This window comes from Mastigoproctus giganteus, chromosome 12 (assembly GCF_048544385.1).
Source record: "Mastigoproctus giganteus isolate SK-2022 chromosome 12, ASM4854438v1, whole genome shotgun sequence".
In the NCBI taxonomy this organism is placed as follows: Eukaryota; Metazoa; Arthropoda; class Arachnida; order Uropygi; family Thelyphonidae; genus Mastigoproctus; species Mastigoproctus giganteus.
This window is the reverse complement of record NC_143586.1, coordinates 20,439,365-20,464,817: the sequence shown is the minus strand read 5'-3', so window position 1 is coordinate 20,464,817 and position 25,453 is coordinate 20,439,365. Positions and strand designations below refer to the sequence as shown.

Genomic DNA, 25,453 nt, shown 5'->3' with positions numbered 1-25,453 from the left:
ACTCTTTTTAGAGCACTTTAGAATGAAAATAAAGTTAATGAAATAAAATTATATTTTACCATTGAATATGTGAAAAGAATGTATGGAACAAAAAAAATTGATTTTCATATTAGCAAAATTGATGTAATAAATCTGAACCATTATTCAGAATACAATTAAAATCAGCTTATTTTGTTTTACATCATTACCTAAACTGTGATTCACACTTTTATTTTAGATTCATCAAGAAATAAAGTGTGTGTCTTATTGGAGGCTTTGGCGTGGCAGATTATAATTCAAGGACTCATTCAGCCAGTTTTTTCTCTTATTGTAGCCTTATTTCTGTGTCCTGTTGCAAGTTTCATAGTTCTGATAGGTAAGTCGAAAAGAAAAATTTCAGCAAATTCATGAGGCAAAATGCAAGAATATAATACAGTTACGTCTTGAAAAAATAATGCAATGTATAAAGATGGTTTGTTGTGTGACCCAAATTAAATTTGTTCTCAAGGATGACCATGCTATTATTAGTTAATCTGTCATGAGGTATCTGCATAATCCTCATTGTACAGATTAAGGATTTAGACCACTGATGACCTTCTGGTTTCATACTGGGTTTAGTCTGTTTTAGTCATTTGACTGGTTAACCATATCTCCTCTTTCCCTTTTTTTTTTTTTTTTTTTGTAGTATTGGAGCTATTCAAGAAATCTGTCATGTTTTGATCTTTCAGTATTTTCAATTCATTTATTTTTTGATGAATTTTATTATTTTTTGTATTACTGGTTCTACTTTCAGCTTTCCCAAAACTCCTGTATTCCTTTTTCTATCTGGTAATACACAGCTTGCTTTTCTTATAAATCTCACTTCAGCTTATATTAATCAGAAAGATCAATAACTGTGTTTTTAGAAGAGCTAATGCTTTGCATATTTTTATTCTTGTATTTCTGTGAACTAGTGAAGATTTTAGTATGATATCTGTGTATATATTTATATTTATGTAAGTGATTTAGAATTTTTTTGGAATTTTTTCCTCTTTATATATTAGAAAGAAATTCAGATATTGAAAGTGTTAATTGCTCTATACGAAATAATGATACATATATATCCAGTAAAATATCTAACTTAGATATTTTACTGGATATATACTTTATAATTATCTCCTATACACTATGGATTCCAGTACAACAGGCCCATTTACTCTCATACGTTAATTGCTCTGTATATTACAGTTTTACTTCATGGTGGGTCCAGTGCAAACATGCCACTGTTTCAGTTTTTCTGTGGAATAGTTAGGCTAAATTCTCTTTCCTGATGTAATTTCAATCAAATTCCATTTGAATTCTGCTGCTGCATTCTTTAGCAATAGCTCTCAGTCACCTTTTGTAAATTTTTGTAAACAGTCCTATAGTTCCTACTATAACTAAAGTCCATCTCATCTAACCTCAGATTTTCTGTAATTTGCTCTTTAGCAACCTTATCTCTGCAACAGCATGGCTTTATATCCATCCATCAAGTGTTCTCCATTCAGAATAGCTACCACAAAAATTTTACAGTATTTAAAATGTAAATAGTTTAATTAAAAATGACATTTTATATGGATAAAAATGTTTGAATATCCTCTGTAGCAATGTGTGTAATAAAAGCAAATATATGGAATTTTCACTTTTGAACAATACGCTGCCTTTAAAAACAAATTTTCAAGTATATGGTTTTAACTGTTTCAATTTAAGTCATATCAAAAAAAGGTGTTAAATAAATTCTAGATAATGAGCACACTTATATATTTATTATTTATATAAATGATCCCACCATTCTTTCTTCAGTGATATCAACTTTGATCCAATAATTCCAAATTTCTCATATGCTATACACATTGAGCCCATCTATCAGGTGTCACCTTATTCAATGCTTTTTTGCCAAAAAGCACATTTGTAAACTGTTTCTACAAAAACATTTTTTTCATAACATGATCTTGCCTGAGTCCAAAAGAGTTCAATTTGATTGAGGTCACAGTGGTATGGCGTTAACCTTAAAACTAAATGACCATGCTCTTCTAAAAGTTCACCTACAGCATAATATTTCATTGCAAGTTTATTTTCTTGCATAAGACGTAACAGCTCTGTTTTCAGTGCATCTAGCAGATATGAAATGTTATTTTTATACAGTCACACTTTTACCAAGTGGCTGTTGAAGCCCTGTTTATTTAGCACAATTGGTAGGATGCATCAAAGAAGATTAGGCTTTAATATTAGGCAATTACTGGCTTGTACTTCATTGCTGAAAATTCTCAGCATTCACTGAATCATAGCGATCACCCACCTTTTTTTTCAACAAAATAACTGAAGTGTGGCCTGGAATCCAACCATTTTTGTTAGAAGTGTGCAGAACAATAAAGCATACATCATAACTACTACTTGCACTTTTGAAACAACAGCTCTTGGATTCATTTTGCCCACCCTTTCTTTGTTTTAGTTGCATAAATATAGATATTTTGTTTAAATAAATAACTCTGTGAGGATTTTGCGACAAAAGATTGGAATTGAAAATTTTGAAGTTATCTGCAATGTCATTCATTGCAGATATTTTCTCCTGACAATTGCTGTATCTGCGCATTCACTGAAAACTTTATGATTACATGCTCTCACCATTCAAATCCAACATCTATCAGGATGGGTTTTAACAGTACTTGGCTACGACCAAATTTACTCTCTTTGTCTTTAATCAGTTGGATTGAATTGTCTAATAGTACATTATGACTGTTAGTATTTGTTATAAATTAAACATCTTAAACCATTCTTTTGAAACTGTCTATTCTAGTAATCCTTGTGTAGATACACCATTTTTTGTTCGTAGTGAACTCGAAAGTAGTTGAAATTTTTTTTTTTTTTTTTTTTATGTGAACCCCAAACACGAGAGGTATTAGAACATATAGTACTTAGTACCGTGCTTGGGTTGGAGGTTGAGAAGACGAAAGAAGATATTTGTTGACATTGAACTTGAACTACTGTAGATTGTAATTTTCAGGAAATACGTATGAAGGAAGGTTGTTCCAGAAAACGGCAGTTGAATGAATAAATGAGGAAGATGAAAAGTTGGTTCTGTGGGTTTGAAGTTGGACAGTAAATGGATGTTGGCTGGTGGCGGCACATGTTTGGACTGTTTGGAAAGAGAGAGCGGGAATTGTAGAAGCCAATTCAGAAGACAAGTGCCCATGGAAGTATCTGTAGAAGAGGCATGCAGCAGAAACAGTGTGTCTATGAGACAGCGAGTGGAGAGACTCTGTTAGAGATGAATCATTAATTAACCTAACTGCCCTCTTCTGAATGGAATCAAGAAGCCTGAGAGAGGTTTTGGGGGCACCACCCCAGATGTGGGAACAATATTGCAGGGCAGGGCAGATTTGCGATTTATACAGAGTGAGCAGCTGTTTGGAAGAAAAGTAACGCCGAGAGCCAAAGAGAAAACCAAGTTTTTAGATGCAGAGGAAGCAATATTTGTAATGTGCTTGTGCCAAGAGAGATTAGAAGTCAGGGTAATCCCCAAAAGAGATATATCCTTTTGCCTAGAAATCGGAGTGTCACTAAAGATAAGCATAGGAGCAGAAGAATCCTTTTTGCGAGATATAAGACAAGACTGAGTTTTAGAAGAGTTGAAATCAACTAAGTTGTCTTTGCCCCACTAGAGAATTACCTGAAGATCGGCATTTAAGGAATTGGCAGCAGATTTTCGAGAAGTTGAATGCAATGTGCTATCATCAGCAAAACTATGGATAGGATTTCCAGTCAATGGAAGAAGGTCATTAATATAGAAGAGGAAAAGAGTGGGGGAAAGAACTGAACCTTGGGGGACACCGGCATTAGTGGAGAAGTTAGAAGACAGAGAGCCATCTACCATCACCCTCAGTGAGCGATCAGAGAGAAAACTGAATAACCAATTACTGAAAACAGCTGGCAAACCATAAGATGGAAGCTTGTTTAGAAGACCTTTATGCCAAACACGATCAAAAGCCTTTGAGATGTCAAGAGCAACTACTTGTGTTTCACCGAACCTTTCCATTGAATTAGTCCATAAATGGGTAACATAAGCCAGAATATCACCAGTCGATCGACATTGACGGAATCCATACTGGCGATCGTTGATCAGACGGAAGGTTTCTAGGTAGTTTAAGCGTTGGCGGTTCATTGATTTCTCCATTACTTTAGAAAGAGTAGAAGTAATTGCAATGGGACGATAATTGGATGGGAGGGATTTGTCACCCTTTTTAGGAACTGGCTGGATATGAGCAAATTTCCAAGCAGAAGGAAAACACCTTTGGAATAAGAAAGTGAAAAAAGGCAGCAAAGAATAGGAGTAAGTTCAGGAGCACAGGTTTTGAGAACTAGTGGAGAAATACCATCAGGACCTGGAGCTTTCTTAGCATCAAGATTCATCAAAATCCTTCTGATATCCTTTTGATGGAAGACCACAGGAGGCATTGAATGGAGCGTGTTGGGAATGGTGGGAGGTGTTTTACCAAGATCATTAATACATGAGCTGGAAGAAAAATGGGATGCTAGCAGGTCACCTTTATCCTTGGCTGAAGTGACAACAGAACCATCTGGTTTGGACAGAGGTGGGGGCAGAGATGGGCAAAAGTTGCGGCCAATAGCTTTGGCAAGAGACCAGAATGCTTGGCTACCATTAGGGCAAGAAGCAAGTTTTCTACTTTTAGCCTGTTCAACCTCTAGTTTGGACTGATTAATAACTGCTTTGCAATTGTTGCGAGCTTTGGTGTAGGCAGAAAATGAAAGTGAAGAATTAGAAACAAGCCAATTACGATATGCAACATTCTTCTCTTGGACAGCCTTAGCACATTTATTGGAAAACCAGGGTTTAGATAAAGGACGAGATTTTAAAATGGAGTGTGGGATTAAGGATTCCATTCCTGCAAGAATAATTTCACTGATACGATCTGAGCAAACGTTGACATCAGAAGTTTTGAAACAGTAATCCAACCAAGGAAAAGAAGAAAAGAAGTCTCGCAGGTCATTCCATTTTACATTCTTGTAATGCCAAACAACACGAGGTTGGGAATAGCCATGCGATAAAGGTTCCATTGGAGAAGAGACAATCACCAAGTTGTGATCTGAAGTGCCTAAAGGACCTCTCACTTCGACCATGTACTTAGAAGGGTTGTTTGTACTTAGAAGGGTTGAGAAAAAGATCAAGCGTATTGGCTGTATGATTAGGATTATCCGGTATTCTTGTAGGTAAATGAATAATCTGTGCTAGGCCATTAGTAATTGCAAAAGCCTCAGCATCTCGACCTGCTGCGTCGGTGTGACTAGAAAACAGAAGCCAGCTGGAGTTGTGAACATTAAAATCACCAAGGAAAATTACCTCACAGTTAGGAAAGTTGGACTGGAGAAAGTCAAGTTGCAACGAGAGGAAGTCAAAGAGCTCCAAGTGATTATTGGAGTTGGGAGAACAGTAGAGACAACAGATGAATTTGACACAATGAGGTAGAGAAATTGTAAGTCAGAGAAGATCAAAGAAAGGAGATTCCAAATTGCCAAGTCTCTGACAGGGAATATCAGAATGGACATATGCACAAGTACCACCTTTGAGGCGAAAGGAATGATACAGCGAATAATTTGGGCATCTGAAATGAGCAGTAGTTGAATCAACCGATAACTGAGATTCTGTCAGAAAAAGTACATGGGGTTTGGCAGACTGCAAGTGGAAATGGACATCGTTGAGATTAGAATTGAGACCACGTATATTTGTGAAATGAATTAGGAAGTCCTTGGGAGGTTTAGATCTTTTCGCAGATAAGCTTGCTCTATTAGTTTGACAATTCATGGTGTATTCAATAGTAAGAAAAAGTGGGTGAGACATGCTGTATGAATTAAAGAAATTTTTGGATATGGCGTACATGTGGTAAGAATATACCCAGATCCTTGACATAACGTGGCCTCGACAATGCTCCCCGCATACACACTACTCGAACTCCCTCCAGTCACTATCTGGCAGAGTAGTGGTAGCAAGATTATACACTAGCTGATCCGGAAGCCTCCTAGAGAGTTACCAATAGATTCGGTCCGGTGTACTAACTAGCGGCTGGCCTGCAAACACCGTTTTAGAGCTGTACCCTCGAAATGTAAGGAATATTGGATCTCGCCACGATGTTCATCATAACCTCAAAAGTCATCAATCATACTGCATGATGGAAGAGATAGGGAAGGGTTGGCCGGAACTTAGCTCTAGAGACTAAACATGGGTTCCACCACTTCAAGCCTCCTATAAGCAACGTGGTGGTATTACACCAGTTGATGAGAGTCATCTACCACCTAGTACTGCCTGGTAACATAGAGGGGGCGGCTATCCTCCATGTGGTGTGGGCGCCACACCTCGACCCCTGCTTACGTTGGTTCACACCTGGGTGGTCACCCACCATGTACTTGTGCATGGAGGTTATACCCAAGATTACTAACAGTCCCACCATCGTGAAGGTGCAAGCAGAGGATTTGGCTGTCACAGATTGTCCGGACTTTGCTGAAATTGGGTCCACTTGACTTGAGTGTCACCCGAATATCAGTTCCATCAGCGTTTTAGACTCCCAGGTAGCAAGTACAGCGTTTTAGACTCCCAGGTAGCAAGTGGCATATCTGAGAGAATGTCTGTGACAACCTCAAGGACCAAGCTCAAATGGCATCGATTTAATTGTATTTCATATTGTGATTACCTTCACAATGAGTTGTCATGGTATTGCACTACCTCAAATAAGTAATTTGAGATATTGGTGCAGACACTGTGAGCAAATTAGGTGCCAACTCAGTGTTCTGATGGGCATCTATGAGAGTTTGAGGTGTAATGTTGATGCCCTCGAGTAAATTGATAAGAGAGGACCATCAAGCTCTCAACTTCCTAACTCAATGCCAGAGCTCAATCCTGTGCATCAGGCAACACAGCAGCAATCTCCAAGGCAGAATGCACTGATCCCACAGGAACTATTTATTGTTGGTGACTCTGTTGTCTGGAAGATGGGAAATGAATTATGCAAAAAGGATAGGTGAAACAGGACCAGGGTATATCTGCCAGTGGCAAAAGTTGATTATATTGTAAAGCAGATATCATCTTTTAAGGGCACAAAAGGTGATATTGTTGTAAATCTGCTGATCTCTTACTCTTATAGTCATTAGGAATGACCATAAGAGTAAGAGATCAGCAGATTTATTTAACAAGTACAGGTCAATGTTGAAAAAAAAAAATGTCGCAAGCTAGGGTTGAATTTGAAAGTGTCTGCAATTCTGCCAGAGACATAATGGAAGGGAATATATGATGAGAGCCTTGTCAATCAATTCGGCCCTGGAGAGATTATGCAAGACTCATTGGGGTAGAATTTTTTTCAGCATGGTCTGTGCTTGTTAACAGGAGAGACTGCTTCTACACGTATGGGATACACTTAAATAGAAAGGGTGCAAAAATATTTGCTGGTGCTATCGAGGCAGTGTTAGGTGGGTCAAAATACTACTAGCTTGGAGGGGGGGGATTCACAGACTAAAAGATTAACAGTAGCTGCAGGCAGAGGCAAAAGCAATTCATGCACTGCTTCTATCAAAATGAGCAGCAGCCTAGAAAGCAAGTTTCTGAAACCAAGTTGCTTTCAGGAACTGTTGGTAATCATCACGAAACAAGTAAATACATGGGCTGTTTTAGGGTAACTAATAGTAAGAACAGATGCATGTACACCAATTCTAGCACTTCAAATTCATCAAAATAAATTTGATGAATAAATTTGATGAATTTGAAGTGCTGGTCAAGATACCAAAGTGGGATATTGTTGGGATATCAGAGACGTGGTGTTACACAGCTATAAGAAGTGCAGAATTGGAATTTAAGGAGTACAATGTGTATAGAAAGGAGAGACAGGATAGAAAGGAAGGAGTGGTTATGCTGTTAGTTAAGAAACACATTAAATCTAACAAAGTGCATCCAGTCGACATGGGCAGAAAGTGCAATATTGAATCAATTTGGTGAGACATAAACACTGTGAAAGGGAAAATATGGGTAGGAGTGTGTTATACATATAATGACTCTGATGAGTACAACAAACAATTGTGCAGAGTAATAGAGTGGTCCAGTAAATCACAATGTCTTGTAATGGGGGATTTTAACTTTCCAGATATTGACTGGAACTTGTGGGTGGTCACTTGCACGCTAGCAAGACTTCTGTGGATATATTGGAGGATTGTTTTCTACAGCAACATGTTTGAGGGGCAACCAGAGGGGTGTAATACTCTTGATCTGTTTTTCAGCAGTGATGATGCATGCATCAGAAATTTGCAGATAAAGGAACCCACTAGGTGACAGTGATCAGAGTCTACTGGTGTAGGATTTACTTAAAGATGTAACTACCATCAAGGGTAAAGGGAAGGATTTTTGTTTTTGTAAAGGTGGCTACAGTGTTCTCAGGCAGTTTTTTGAATTCTATACAGTGGTATCAACTGATGATGTTACAAACTGTGAATTCTAAATGGGAGGCCTTCAAGCAATTAATCTTGGAAGTTACTAGGCTTTTCATACCAACAATAAGAAATATTGTTCAAGATTTAGGCCTAAATGGATGTCAGATAAATTAATGAGGTTTGTGGCAGAGAATAAAAATGTGTGGGATGCATATAAATTTGCAGGTGACACAGAAGCCTACAGTAGATATAAGCTGGTCTGTAATTAAGTCAGAAAGGAGGTTAGGCAAGCAAAGGCTGATTATGAGAAATCTTTGGAAAAGGATGCAAAGAAAAACAACAAAGAGTTCTTTACCTATGTAAAATCTAGAAGGAAGGGGATGAATCAGATTGATCCACTGGATATCGATGGTACAACTATTGATGATTCTGCTCAGGTGACTAACAAACTAAATGAGTATTTTGCATCTACATTCACACATGAGGAGTTATTCAGGGAGGGGAATGCCAGAGGTGAACTAAACTCTGGCAGTGAGCTAAATGGTTTTGTAATAACTGAGAAGAAAGTGGAGGAGAATTTGTTGAAGATAAATATAAGAAAGGCACCTGGAGCGGATGGAATCTATCCACTTATATTGAAGGAGGCAGCGAGGAAAGTAAGCAAACCCTTAGTTATAATTATGGGAGCATCCTTAGATTCAGGGGAGGTCCCCATGGCCTGGAGATGTGCAAATGTATCCCCAATTCACAAAGGGTGATGCAAATAATTATATACCTGTTAGTTTAACTTCTGTTCTGGGAAAAATAATGGAATCACTGGTTAAAGAAGTGATGCAGGATCACTCACCCAGACAAGACAGTAGTAATAGTTCAGACACAGCATGGGTTTGCTAGGGGGAAGTCTTGCCTGACCAATCAGATTGGATACTACGATGTGGTCACAAAGGAACTAGATGCAAAAAATAATTTTGACATATACTTGGATTTCAGGAAAGCATTTAATACTATTGCACATGGAAGACTGCTGTACAAATTGGAGTGGTATGGCATTAAGGGCAAGTTGCTGCAATGGATAAAGGGATGATTGAGTGGGAGACTGCAGAGAGTGTTAATAAATGGACGCTGCTCTACGTGGATTAATGTTATTAGTGGAGTCCCCCAGGGTTCGTTGCTGGTTCCATTGTTATTTTGTATTTATTAATGATATCGATGAAGGTATATCTAGCTTAATGTTGCAAAGGTTGGTAGGGTTGTTAATGATAATAATGACAGTATGCTACTGCAACGGAGCTAGAAAATTTAGGTTGATGGGCTGAGAAGTGGCAACTGAAGTTTAATATTGACAAATGCAAAGTACTGCATATGGGTAGCAGTAACCCAAGAGAAATGTACCAACTGTGTAGTATTACACTCAGGGAGGTAGAGAATGAAAAAGTCCCAGGGTAATTGTGCAATCAGATATGAAGTTCTCTGAGCAGTGCAGATAGGTTGCCAGAGCAGGTCATGGAGTTTTGTCAATTAAAGTTAGGAATTTTGCTAACAGAGAAGAGGAAGAAGTGATTATACCTTTATATAAGGGAATGGTCAGGCCACACCTTGATGTGTACATGTCTGGAGGCCTCACTTTAGGAAGGATGTAGAGTTGCTAATATGAGTACAGAGAAGACAAGATGATGAGAGGAACAAAGGGATTCTCTTACCAAGAGAGGCTTAAATTCTGTCAGTTGTTGCATCTGGAGACTAGGCACCTGCGATGTGATCTGATTGAGGTGTACAAATCCTTGAATGATTTGAGCAGGCTCAGTGCTGATGGTATGCTTCCACTTGCTGAGATTAAAAACCTGAGGGGGATACAGATTCAAATTGAGGAAAGATAGTTGTAGAATAGATGTACAAAAGTTTGCCTTTAGCCAGCGAGTAGTTGATTGCTGGAACAGATTTCCATCTGTTGTTGTGGGAGTTGATAGCTTAGATAAATTTAAGGGCTGAACTAGACAAACATTTGGAGTGACCTGATGGGTGAAATGGGAAGTGGGAAGGGTTTTTTTTTTGGATGATGCTCTGTAAGCTTGCTTTCTAGCTTCATATACCTCAACTAATGCTAATGCTTCACCCATGGAAAGACTATTATTATTTATTCTCGGTGGATACCACCACCACCCAGACAGCACCGTTTCATGGCTTGTTGGCCTATTTTCGGTGGGCAGGCAGGTACCCTGATGTTGCAGTCATGACAATCCAGTTGCGAAGTATATTTCCACAATATGAGAGATGCCTAGTGGTGTGAATAAATATATACTTAACTAGATAAGTGCATAAAGAATAGGACTAAGAATTAGAAATTCTCTAATGAACGTTCAGTGTAGATACACCATCTTTTGTTCTTAGTGAATTCAAAAAGTATTTGAATTAACATTTTTTTTTTTTTTTTTTTTTTTGAAACAACTTCATGTGTATCATATATACAAAATTCAAACTTTGGTTCTGTCTTATGTTAGTTGCACATAATTCCCATCGTAATGAAGAAATCATTTCTGCAGAATGAGCATCAAATTTAACTGAGATGGACTATACTCAAACATTAAAAAAAAATAAAAAAAATTGTTGTAGTTGGCCATTTATTTTATATTTATTAGTTTCTTATGGTAATGCCAAACATGATAGGTTGTTGGAACTTATAGTATTTTTGTTCTCCTTATGGGCCAAGAAAACATAATAACCTTGTTATTGGGAATAGAATTAAGATTTATGAAAAAAGGAAAAACACTAAACAGTATAACAAAAACAGCAAATTACTGGTGCAGTTAAGGTTGAACTTGGCAAGGATGTGATTATGCTCCTACATACCAAGCCACCTAATATTCAAAATAAAATGAAACATAAAAATAGAACAAAATAAAAAATAAAGCAAAAAATATATGTTGACATTAGACTAATTTCTGTGTAATTTTCAGGAAATACATAGGAAGATAGGTTGATCCAAAGAACAAAAGTAGAATGGATAATTTAAGAAGGAAGATTAATTCTATGAGGTTGAAACTAACTGTGAAATAATGCTGAATAGTTGGTTTTTGGGCTGGTTTGGAAGATTGACAGTTACAGATGCTAATTCAGAGGCACAATGATCACATATATAGAAAAGGTACATTAGAAACTGTATGTGTGATAGAAAGTGGAGTAAGTTTGTAAGACAAGGATTGTTAATTAACTTTGACCACTCTCCAGGTAGGTAAAGGTTTTTGGGTACCACACAAGGGTTGAGAACATCTCATGTTAGGGTGAATTTGTAAACAGCTCTTTAGAAGAAAAACAACACAAAGAGATGAACATAGAAAACCTAGTTTGTTGCATAGGAAGTAATATTTGTGAAATGCTTATGGCAGGGAAGTTAGACCTTTGTGTGGTACCCAAATTTGTGTGGTGACCAAATTTATTAGTCAGACAGATGATGTGGCAGATTCTTTTTTTTTGTCAGAAATATGACAGAACTGGATTTTAGATAGTTGAAGTTAACTAAGTTTTCTTATTCACATAGAAAAAGTACTTGGCAATCAGTACTTAAAGGAACCAGTGGATATGTTAAACTGGAAAGAGGAATATGGAGCCAGATGTGGATGAAAGCATTAGAAATGTCAAAAGCAACTACCTCAGTTACTCCAAACTTTTCCATGAAATTTGTTCACAGATGAGTAATATAAAACAAGATAGTATTAATATTGGCAATGGAAAATGAAACAAGAAAACAAGCTTATACAGAATCAGTTTTAAAAAAAAAAAAAAAACCCTTCCCACATCATCTGTCTGACTAATAATTTGTCTAGTTCCTCCTTAAATTTATTAAAACTACCCACCTCCTCAGCACTAGATGAAAATTTGTTTCAACAATCACCTACCCTCGGCCTGAAAGCACATATATCCTGCAACCACCTTCCTCAATTTAAATTTATGTCCCCCTCATATATGATGTGTGTGTAGTCTGAGCAAGGGAAAGGATGCCATCAGCATTTAGCTTATTTAAATCCATTCAAAGCCATAAACAGCTCAATCAGATCTCCTCACCAGTTCTTAGTGTCTAGATGCTGCAATTTGCAGAACTGAGGCCTTTCTTGTAATGGATATCAACAGGATATTTGGATTCATGGCTGAAAGCAATTTTCTACACATCCTGCAACCATCCTTCCTCGGTTTAAATTTATGCCTCCTCATTTGCATTGTCCGAGCAAGAGGAAGGATGCCATCAGCATTTAGCTTACTCCCATTAAAAATCTCAGTTACTCCCATTAAAAATCACAGCTTACTCCCATTAAAAATCACAGGTTCCTAGTGTCCAGACACTAGGAACCTATGAGGAGAACAGAACTGAGATTTTTAAGGCTGTAAGGAGAACAAAAAAATTTTGCAGAACTGAACCCTTCTAAGTAAAATACACGGAGATCACCAATGGATCAGCACTGGTAGAATACATATTGATAGTCATTAATCAGAAGGAAGATTTTGAGATTGGTATATTTTCCATTAATTTAGAAAGAGTCGGTAAATAAATAGGTGATAACTGGAATTGAAGGACTTTTCACCCATTTTAGGAACTGGCTAGATAAGAAAATTTCCATGTAGAAGTAAAAATGTGAGTAGAATAAGAGACTAAAATGCAGAATAAGAGAGTGTAACATAAAACAGCTATTAACTCTGTAGCGCACCTTTTAAGAGAAAGCAAAGAAATGCTATTAGTACTTATATATTTATATACAATGGCAGACAAAAAAACTGTATCACATTAAGAAAAGTAATATTTGTAGCAAAACATATAACATATTGTTTAATTACAGTCATTTTGTTTGTCAAAAAGCAAAGGTATTGTATCAGATAATGCTTCTATTGCAATTGCAAGGTATTGCATCAGCCGTTTCTATAAATACTGTGTTGGAAGGGTATACACGTTCATTAGTATCCTTCTTTGCGGAGGTGTAAGCAAGCATAGCTCCATATGTTCAGGTGACACCAAGAAAAAAAAAGTGTTGCTCTGTCCCTGGAAGGGCTTTCTACATATGCTATCGCTGATAAAATAGGCTGGCACTAGTCAATGGTATCCCGGGTGCTGAAATTAAAGCATGAAACCGGTGATGTGAAGAGAAGATCTTGATCAGGCCGTAAGAGAGTGACTGTGCCTTCCCAAATCGATATTTGAGCCATGCTAGTGGTCCTGATATAAAACTGGACTTTGAGATGGTCTCTGATGTTGAAACAAATGCACGAACTATCAAAAGATGGCTTTCAGAATGTCATCTGCATGCCTATCGGCCCAAGAAGAAGCCTTTGTTGATGCAACAAATGAGGAAGAAGCAATGAACAAAAGAGCAATGGGACACCATCTTTTCTGATAAATCGAAATTCAACCTGCATGGCTCGGATAGGAAGCGATATATCAGAAGATAAAAATCGGAGGCATACCATCCTGACTGCATAACACCAACTGTACAGTTCCCCACTGGTCAGATGATCTGGGGATGCATAACAAGCAAAGAGGTAGGGCAAATTAAGTTTATTAGCAGAACGCTGAATGCAGAAATCTACACTGCTGTCTTGGAGGAGTGCCTGAAACCCGTTATTTAGGGATCACCACACAAACACATCCAAAACTGTTTTTCAACAGGACTCAGCACCTTGCCACATAGCAAAATTGGTAAGTTTTATGCTATTTAGATTTAATGATGAGTGTGTCTTCTTGTCTCACAAGGCTTAAAACATAGTTACACCAATGTTTTCCCTCATTTTTCTCCCTTAAGTTGCAGTCATACCTCAGAAATGCTGGCATTACAGTGTTGGACTGTCCCGGCAACAGTTGGGATTTGAACCCTATTGAAAATTGCTGGTACATAATGTCATCTAAAATTGCTCAGAAGAAGCCAAAAGTAAGATTCAGGACAGCATTGTGAGGGTGTAGTACTATGAAATTGGGCAACCATATATCCAGAAGTTGATTAACTCTATGCCAGATCGTTGCAAGGCTGTAATTGCAGCTCGAGGAGGAAAAACAAAATATAGAGGACTTATTTTGCTGATTTACAGTAAATAATACTATTATGTTAACATCATTTCAGTTTGTATGCATAAATGCAATCAAATGTATGTTTGGTTGTCATGATTGCATGATTTCTCATATTTCTATTAATTACGCCTTTTATCCTTTGGGAAGTTATTTATGGCAATTAGGTATATCAGGTGGAGTCTTTATTGGATTTCATTCGCAGAGATATATATCCCATCTAACAAATGCATTTCAAATATTTCTGCAACCTGCAGTGCAGGGCAAAACACATAATTTTCAAAATTCACAAGTGATACAGTTTTTTTTTTGTCCATCGCTGTATATATTTATATGTTTTTTATATTTATCATTGATAAAGATATATCAGACTTAATGCCCAAGTATGCAAATGATACAAAGATTGGCAGGGTTATTAATAACAGTAATCGCAGTGAATTACTCTAACAGGATCTAGAAAAGTTTGGCAGATGGGCTGAGAAGTGGTAACTGAAGTTTAACATTTACAAATGCAAAGTACTGCATATGGGTAGAAGTAACCCCACAGAAATGTACCAACTGTGTGGTAGAAAATGAAAAAGACCTGGGAGTAATTGTGCAGTCAGATATGAAGTTTTCTGAGCAATGCAGACAGGCTGCCAGATCAGGTCATGGGGGCAAGGGAACACAACAATATACAGGAATTTTGCTAGTAGGGAAAAGGAGATGATTATCCCTTTGTATAAGGCAATGATCAGGCCATACCTTGAGCACTGCATACTGGTCTGGAGGCCTCATTTTAGGAATGATGTAGAGTTCTTGAGCATGTACAGAGAAGGGCAAGAAGATTGGTGAGAGGAATGAAGGGGTTCTCTTACCAAGAAAGGCTTAAGTTCTGCAAATTGTAATGGCTGGAGACTAGGCACCTTCGAGGCAATCTGATTGAGGTGTATAAGACCTTGAATGGGTTGAGCACACTCGATTCTGATGGGATTCTTCCTCTTGCTCAGATTATGAACCTGAGAGGACATAAATTCAAATTGAGGAGAGGCAGTTGTAGAATAGATGTATGGAAATTTGCTTTTAGCCAGGGGTTAGTTGATTGCTGGAACAAACTTCCATCTTTTGTTGTAGAAGTTGATAGCTTAAATAAATTCAAGGAGGAACTGGATAAACGTTTAGAGGGAATGGATGTGTGAAATGGTTTTTTTTTTTTTTTTTTTTTTTTTGGCTGGTGCTACTACATTAGCTCATATGCTTTCTTTCTTGCATCACATGCCTCTACTATATTACTACTTGGAGTCTTCTTGGTATCAAAATTGTTCAGGATTCTAATTTGTTTCTTTCAGACAACCAAAGCAAGTGTTGAATGAGATGGGATCAGTATTATGGGAGATATATTTGCCATGATCATGAACACAAGGGTTAGAGGAAAAGTATAATGTGTCAGGATTATCTTTAGATGAAGGTCCTGTAGAATCATCTGGATGTAGCAGAAGTGAAAGTATAAGTAGCCAAAATTATAGTCAGAAGCTTTAAATCTTTTCTGTTGTGCCCTTTGGCAAGGGACCATAAATCTCAGTTGCTATTTGGCAAGTTTAAAATTACCAATAGCTTGTTTATTTTGATCTTTAGATTGTACTGAAAATTGAGATTTCAATGTAAGCCTATTGTGATATGCTTTATTCTTATCCTGAACAGGATAAGAATTCACACCTGATTACATCTTTGGTTACATCTAATTAGTAAAGAATTGGTTACCTGTAGTATAGTAAAGAATTTTTAAAAAAATTTTGTGGAAATATATATCTATTTTTTGAAAACTGAAAATCATATCTTTTTTTACAGTACACTTCACACTACATGCCACTTTCCAGTTCAACAAACATTATTCTTCACAAATGGCAATAACTTCTTGAATATCCATCAATAGTTCCTTAAATCTTAACTGCAGGTAATTCTTTAGTGAAGACCTGAGAAGAAGAAAACAATTAATTTTAACCCTTTAAAAATTCAGTCCTGCCATCTTTTTCACAGAAAGTAATCATCTGTTCATACTCATCATAAAAGCATTCATCAATACTCATATTTAAAATCATCATTTATTAGAAATAGTAAGTGGAATTTATTTAGTCCTTGCTCACTTTTTTATTTGTGTAAAAAAAGTTATCTAAGCGTAAAAATTTCAGTTTAATTTGATTTTCTCTCAATTTAGTTGCTGTGGTAAGATTTGGCCTCAGAACAATATGGGATGCTGTTATTTTTCATTTGCTCATAAAAAGACGAGGCCGTATACCAGCAACAGATAGTTGGCTAGTTCGAAGAGTTGCTGGTCCAGGATTATCTGATTGTCATTATTTTCAGGTAAGAAAATACCAGAAATATTTTTATCCATTTTTATACCACTTAGAACAAAAAGATCTTTGTTTTTATATTTTTTAGCATACTTTCCAAAAATGGAATTTTGGTTACAAGATCATTGTGTATTTCTGTGTGTCCTATAAATTATTTTTGCATTTACATTCTGATAAAAAAAAAAAAAAAAAAAACCACTTATTTAAATTTAAGTGAATTTACAGTTCATATTGTAATGGAGGGAGGCAAGCTGGGCACTCTGATGGGAATATTTTTCAGTGCTTCCAATATACGTGCACACAGAATGTAGAAGATATTTTCATCTATTCCAAAATTACAAGGGATGATCAAGAAGCTGCAGGACTAAATTTATTTTAAAATTTTTATCAGTTTATATATATATATAAACTGATGAAACATATCTCTCTTAAAATAATATTCTCTTTAACTGTTATAGTAATCCCAGCATCACTGCTACTTTTGGAAGTACATCTGCAATTTTTTTTTCCTTTCTGGGATACAGTTGACCATCTGCATTGTGTTTTCAGTGATTTTCAGCATTCTTCATGTTTTTAAGGGGACTTTTCAGTTTTCAGAATGTCATGGGGAATAGGGATGGTCAAAAATTTGTAAATCAAGAGAGCTGCATGATCAGGTGTATTATCATAGTGAAAAAATATGGATTCATCCTGTGCTATGAACATTTTTGGTAGATTTTTTCTCTCTTACTCTTAAAATCTTTTTATAAAAATTCTGCATGATTTATTAGTTCAAAGTGAAGTGTTTATCATCATTCAGATGACTGGCATTTATCTTGGGACCATAACCAAACATAATTTATCACCTGTGATAGCATTTCCAACAAATTCTGCATCCTCTACTACTTGAACTCTTAATTTCTTACAAACAACAATGCAACATTTCTTTTGGTCTTGAATTAGAGCTGTAATACAAACTTTATTACAGCTCTCTTCAATCCAAAATCTTGAGCTAGAATTGTTGAAATGACTAAATGAAGATATCCATTTTACTAGCCACTCCCTAAATGGTCAGTCACCCATTACACTAAATTTATTCAGTCAGATCAGTTGTTTGTGCCTGAAATTGATTAGCTCTTTCACTAGATATTGACTGGAACTTGTGGGCTGGTCGCTCACACACTAATAAAGTTTAGTGGATTTATTGAATAACTGTTTTCTATAGCAGTATGTTATTAAAGCTACAAGAGGAAACAATAACATCGATTTGATTATCAGCAGTGATCCTGCATGCATTAAGATTCTGCAGATAAAAGACCACCAAATACGGAGGATGCGGAAAGGTCAGGGAATGACCACCGCATATCTCTGGAGTAATATGGCCTTAGTTGCTAATGCTCCTAAAAACCAAATAACAAACAGATAAAAGAACCTCTGGGTTGCAGTGACCACAGTGTGCTGATGTGGGATTTACTTAAAGACATAACTAGTCAAGAGTAAAGGGAAGAATTCTTACTTATATTTCATGAGGGTGACTACAGTGGTGTCAAACAATTTTTTAATTCTATGCAGTAGGACTGTCTGATGATGTTACCATTAACAAATTCTAAATAGGAAACATTTGAGGTAGTAATTGTTTCATACCAAATAAGAAATATCATTCCAGGCTTAGACCTAAATGAATATTAAATGAACTGATGAAACTCGATTTTGGGATTGCTGCTACAGAGTGTGGCTGCGTACCTCTGAAGCTCTTTGTAGCAGGTTAGTTTTTGAAATAATTTTGAGGTTTTTTTATTTTAGTATACTAACCTGTAGTTAATATATAGTTTGAATTCCTGTAGTTATGTAGGTTAGTTTATTTTTGTCTTTAGATAAGCATTTGAAAAGTTACAGCATAATATTCAGATAGCCTTTGCTGTTGATATTTTGGAATGATCTTTGTAACTTTCATTGGGTAGCTTAAATTTAATTTTGCTAGTTTTTAAAAGTTTTGTCAGCAATATACTTTCTGAAATACTTTGTTAATTTAAATTCTATGAAATATTGTAAGTTTAAATTTGTAAAGTATTTGGAACGCTACAGCTTAATATATTCAATGAGCTTTTGTTATTGATATTTAGCATTAGCAAGGACACGTGATGCAAGAAAGCAAGCTTATATAGCATCAGCCAAAAAAAAACCCAAAAAAAAACACCCCTTATTTCACCCATCCCCTCGCTCCAAATGTTTGTCAAGTTCTGCCTTGAATCTATTTAAGCTATCAACTTCTACAACGACAGATGGAAGTTTGTTCCAGCAATCAACCACCCGCTGGCTAAAGGCAAACTTCCGCACATCTATCCTACAAACATCTTTCCTCAAATTTAATTTATGCCCTCTCAGGTAGCCAGGTGGGAAGGAGCAGCAGTGCATAGCACACGCTTCTTGATTAGACTGGGGTTCGAGCCCGTCACCACCAAATACGGAGGATGCAGAAAGGTCAGGGAATGACCACCGCATATCCCGCAGCAATATGGCCTTAGTTGCTAATGCTCCTAAAAACCAAATAACAACAACAACAGCCCTCTCAGGTGATTATTCTGAGCAAGAGGAAGAAACCCATCAGCATTGAGCATGCTCAAACCATTCAAGGCTTTATACACCTCAATCAGATCACCTCACAGGTGCCTCGTCTCCAGACACTACAATTTGCAAAACTTAAGCCTTTCTTCGTAAGAGCAACCCTTTGTTCTGTTCACTAATCTTGTTGCCCTTCTCTGTACTTATTCCAACAGCTCTGCATCCTTTTTTAAAATGAGGCCTCCAGACCTGTATACAGTACTCAAGGTGCGGCCTGACCATTGCCTTATACAAGAGGACAATCACCTCCTTATCCCTGCTAGAAAAATTCCTATATATCATTGACAAGACACCATGAACTACTCTTGCAGACCATCTGCACTGCTCAGAAAACTTCATATCTGCCTGCGCTATTACCCCCAGGTCCTTTTCATTCTCTACCACTGTCAGTGTGGTACCACAGAGTTGATACGTTACTCTGGGATTACTGCTTCCCATATGTAGTACTTTACATTTGTCAATGTTAAACTTCATTTGCCACCTCTCAGCCCATATGCTCAACTTTTCTAGACTCTGTTGCAGCAGTGTACTATCATTAGTGTCATTAACAACCCTGCCAACCTTTGTATCATCTGCAAACTTGGACATTAAGCCATCAGGCTTTTACCATTTATTTATAAATGATATTGATGATATACCATCATCAATATCATTTACAGAAAACAACAATGGACCCAACACTGAACCCTGAGGAACTCCACTAATAACATTAGTCCACAAAGAGCAGTGTCCATTGATTACCACTCTCTGTCTTCTCCCACTCAACCATCCCTTTATCCATAGCAGCAATTTGCCTCCAATGCCACACTGCTCCACTTTGTGCAGCAGTCTTCCATGTGCAACAGTATCAAAGGCCTTTCTAAGATCCCAATATATGATATCAAAGCTATTCTTTGCATCCAGTTCCTTTGTGACTACATTATAGTAACCAATAAAATTAGTCAGACGAGACCAACGTCCCATTAACAAACCCGTGCTGTGTCCGAGCTATAACTGAAGTCTTGTCTAGATGATCCTGCAGTGCTTCTTTAACCAGTGCCTCCATTAATTTCCCTGAACAGAAGTTAAACTAACAGGTCCGTAATTACTTGTGTGTCCCTTTGATCCTCCTTTGTGGATTGGGGTCACATTTGCACACCTCCAAGCCATGGGTACCTCCCCTGAGTCCAGGGAGGCTCTCATAATTATGGCTAAGGGTTTGCTTACTTTCTTTGCCGCCTCCTTTAATATAACTGGATAGATTCCATCCACCCCAGGTGCCTTTTCTTATGTTTATCTTGAACAATTTCTTCTTCACTTTACTCTCAGTTATTACAAGATTATCTAGCTTACTGCCAGAGTTCAATACACCTCTGGCATTCCCCTCCCTGAATAACTCCTTATATGTGTAGATGCAAAATATTCATTTAGTTTGTTAACTACTTGAGCAGGATCATCAACAGTTGAACCATTGATATCAAGAGGACCAATCTGATTCATCCCCTTCCTTCTAGAGTTTACATAAGTAAAGAACTCTTTCCTGTTTTTTTTTGCATCCTTTGCCAAAGATTTCTTGTAATCTGCCTTCGCCTGCCTAACCTCCTTTGTAACTTGGTTACAAATCAGCTTATATCTATCATAGGCTTCTGTGTCACATGTTAATTTATATGTATACCATGCATTTTTCTTCTCTGTCACATATCTAATTATCCATAGCCAGGTGGGCAGGAACGGCAGTGCATAGCACACACTTCTTGATTAGACCGGGTTTCTAGCCCGTGACCACCAAATACGGAGGATGCCAAAAGGTCAGGGAATGACTACTGTATATCCTCGGAGCGATATGGCCTTAGTTGCTAATGCTCCTAAAAACCAAATAACAACAACAACATGTGTAATTAGTTCATCTGACATCCATTTAGGCCTAAAACTTGAACAATATTTCTTCGTTGGTATGAAAAGCCTAGTAGCTTCCAAGGTTAATTCTTTGAATGCTTCCCATTTTGAATTTGCACCGTATAGAATTTAAATACTGTCTCAGACCACCGTAGTCACCTTTATGAAAGCAAAAACCCTTCCCTTTACCCTTGATGGTAGTTACCTCTTTGAGTAAATCGCACTTAGCTCACTGTGATTACTGCCACTTAGTGGTTCCTTTATCTGCAGATTCTTGATACATGAAGAATCACTACTGATAATCAGATTAAGAGTATTACTCCCTCTAGTTGCCTCCCGAACATGCATCATCCAAAACAATCATCCAATAAATCCTCAAAAGCCTTGCTAGTGTGTGTGTGACCAACCCACAAATTCCAGTCAATCTCTGGGAAATTAAAATCCCCCATTATCAGACACTCTGATTTACTGGCCCATTCTATTTCTCTGCACAATTGCTCATTATACTCATCAGAATCATTAGGCCTGTAACACACACCTACTCTCATTTTTCCTTTCCCAGTGCTTATATCATACCAAACAGACTCAACATTGCATTGTCCATCAACGTCAATTGGATGCAGTTCCATAGATTTTGTTTCTTAATTAACAGCATAACCCGTCCTCCCTTTCTGTTCTGTCTATCCTTTCTCTACACATTGTACTCCCCAAATTCCTGTTCTGCACTGCTTATGTGTGGTGTCTGTGTGACACCATGTCTCTGATATCCCAACAATATCTGCCTTTGATGTCTTGACTAGCACTTCAAGCTCATCGAATTTATTAACTATACTTCTAGCATTGGTGTACATGCAAGTATACATGCACCTGTTTCTACTCTTAGTTACCCTAACACAGCCCATGTATTTACTTGTTCCACTATGACTCCCAGCAGTCCTGGAAATCCCCATTGGCTTGCTTTCCAGGCTGCTGCTCAATTGCATTTCAATAGAAGTAGTGCAAGAATCACTTTTGCCTCTAACAGTGACTACTGTTAATCTATTAGTCTGTGTATCCCCCCCCCAAGCTACCAGTTTTCCTACCCATCTAACTCTGCCTCGATAGCATCAGCAAATATTCTTGCACCATTTCTATTTAAGTGTATCCCATCCCTGTAGAAGCAGTCTCTCCTGTTAACAAGCACAGACCAGGCTGAGAAAAATTCTACCTCTTGAGCCTTGCACAATCTCTCCAGGGCCAAATTGATCAACAAGACTCTCATCATATATTCCCTCCTATCGTGTCTGGGCTGATTTGCAGATACTTTCAAATTCAACCCTAACTCGTGGCTTTTTTTCAGCATTGACTTGTACTTATTAAGTAATTCCACCGGTCTCCTACTCTTAATATCATTAGCGTCAATGTGTACAATAATATCACCCTTTGTGCTCTTAAAAGATGATATCTGCTCTACAACGTCATCAACCTTTGCCCCTGGCAGACATACCCTGGTCCTGTTCCATCTATCCTTTTTGCACAATATGTAACCAGTTTTCCTGACAATAGAGTCATCTACATCTAGTTCCTTTGGGACCTGCGCATTTTGCTTGGGGTTTGCTGCTGTGTTGCTTGATGTTCAAGTGCAAGCTCTGGCATTGATGTGGGCAGCTGAGAGCTTGATGGGCTCCTCAATTTAAAGCCTTCAAGGGCATACCACCCTGTCCTTCAAGCTCTCATATAAGCCCATAACAATGCCGAGTTGCACCTGATTTCCTTGCACTCCTTACGTCGTGCACACACAAAGACATTTCCCTTGGCAATATCATGTCCTGTTCCTGATTGCTCCACAAACATCAAACAAGCAGTGCATTTCAATAGACTGTGATTCAGAGGACAACTGCCCCCCTCAGTTCTCCCCTGAGCCACAGCACTTCTATTTGTTTGAGCCTTTTGCTTTGCTGCTCTGGTATGAGTCATGATTTCTATTCAAGTTCAATAAAATTTCAGTATAATCCTAAACTTATATCCCAATGCAGTTATAACACTATACATATATGTATTTCGGTAACGAATGTTATCTCTGAGTTACATTATATGACTTTCTCATCCCCTGTCAACTTATATGTATTAATTTATGATGTTACGTTTGTAAAAACCAGATCGCTATATTTATTTAGTTAAAGTACAAATCAATTGACAATGAAATTTAATAAGATTAATAAATTTTACTGAATAGTTGATACTAATATACTCGCTATCTAGTTTCTGTTAAACCTTACGCTATCTAGTTTTCCGTTAGACCTTACGCTATCTAGTTTTCCGTTAGACCTTATGCTATCTAGTTCGGTGTACACATTGTATCGTATAACAATGGCAGCAAGGTACGAATGGTTAATCTATGGAAACGAGGTGTTATTTACTTTCCAAATCGCGCTATCTAAATTCAAAATAAACCATGGAGCTTGACTAGGTCTATAAGCTACTTATAAAAATAATTTAATCTAACAATTAAGTCAATGAAGCGGTTAAGTATAATTAAAAACTTTGCATTCACGACAGCTGCAAAACCTGTTCAACACGTGGTAATAACCTACAAAATCTCTGACTAAATTTAAATTAAACTAAAGTATTGTTACTTGGAATATAAAGCAACTCTAAAAAATAAATTAATATGCCAATTTAAGTCAATAAAAAAGCAAAATTTCTCTATTTGCTGGCCTTCTCTATTTTGGCAGGAACTTCATAACTTTTGTTTGGTAGCTTAAATTTAGCTTCTTTAGTGGTTAAAGTTTTGTCAGCAGTTTAATTTCTGCAAAATTTTGTTAACATAAATTCTATAATTTATAGCATTAGCATTAGTAGAGGCACATGATGCAAGAAAGCAAGCTTATAAAACATCAGCCAAAAAAAAAAAAAAAAAAAAACAACAACATCCCATTTCACTGATCCATTCATTCCAAATGTTTGTCTAGTTCTGCCTTGAATTTATTTAAGCTATCAACTTCCAAACCAACAGACGGATGTTTATTCCAGCAATCAACTACCCTCTGGCTAAAGGCAAACTTCTAACGGAAGTTATATAAAGGGAACTCGTAGAAAACACTAGATACCGAAAAAATAAATATAGCATTATAACTGTTTTGGGATATAACTTAAGGATTTAATTTTGTTTTGAAATTTTATTGAATTAAATCGGAATCATGACTCAGACCAGAGCAGCAAAGCAAAAGGCTCAAGCTAATGGGAGTGCTGTGGTTCAGGGGAGAACTGAGGGGGCAGTTGCCCTCTGAATCACAGTCTTTTAAAATGCACTGTTTGCTTGATGTTTGCGGAGCAGTGGGGTACGGGACATGATACTGCCAAGGGGGATGTCTTTGTGTGTGCACGATGTAAGGAGTGCAAGGAAATCAGGCGACAACTCAGCGTTGTTATGGGCCTTTATGAGAGCTTGAAGGACAGGGTGGATGCCCTCGAAGGAAATAAATTGAGGGCCCATCAAGCTCTCAGCCGCCCACATCAACGCCAGAGCTTGCACTTGGTCATCAGGCAACACAGAGGCAGCCCCCTAGGCAGAATGCGCTCCCACAGGAACTGGTGGTTGTTGGTGACTCTATTGTCAGGGAAGCGGGGAACATGCTTTGTAAGAAGGATAGGTGGAATAGGACCAGGGTATGTCTGCCAGGGGCAAAGGTTGATGACGTTGTAGAGCGGATATCATCTTTTAAGGGCACAAAAGGTGATATAGTTGTACACGTTGGCACTAATGATATTAAGAGTAGGAGACCGGCGGAATTACTTAGCAAGTACAGGTCACTGTTGAAAAAAAAGCCGTGAATTAGGGTTGAATTTGAAAGTGTCTGCAATTCTGCCCAGACACGATAGCAGGGAGTATATGATGAGAGCCTTGTCGATCAATTCGGCCCTGGAGGGATTGTGCAAGGCTCAAGGGGTAGAATTTTTTTCAGCCTGGACTGTACTTGTTAACAGGAGAGATTGCTTCTACAGGGATGGGATTCACTTAAATAGAAAGGGTGCAAGAATTTTTGCTGATGCTGTCGAGGCAGAGTTAGGTGGGTCGGAAAACTGCTAGTTGGAGGGGATACAAGTACTAATAGATTAACAGTAGCCACTGGCAGAGGTGGAAGTGATTCTTGCACTGCTTCTATTGAAATGAGCAGAAGCCTGAAAAACAAGATGC

The 25,453-nt window shown here is 37.5% G+C and overlaps 1 protein-coding gene across 1 annotated transcript in view; it reads left to right on the top strand.

The window, feature by feature from the left end:
- Positions 1-25,453, top strand: part of LOC150076763 (uncharacterized) — a 408,267-nt gene that overhangs the window by 276,769 nt on the left and 106,045 nt on the right. The window contains exons 23-24 of the mRNA XM_090386915.1: positions 218-355; positions 16,662-16,810. Of these exons, the coding sequence (XP_090243041.1) occupies positions 218-355; positions 16,662-16,810 (287 nt within the window). The remainder of the gene's footprint in view (positions 1-217; positions 356-16,661; positions 16,811-25,453) is intronic.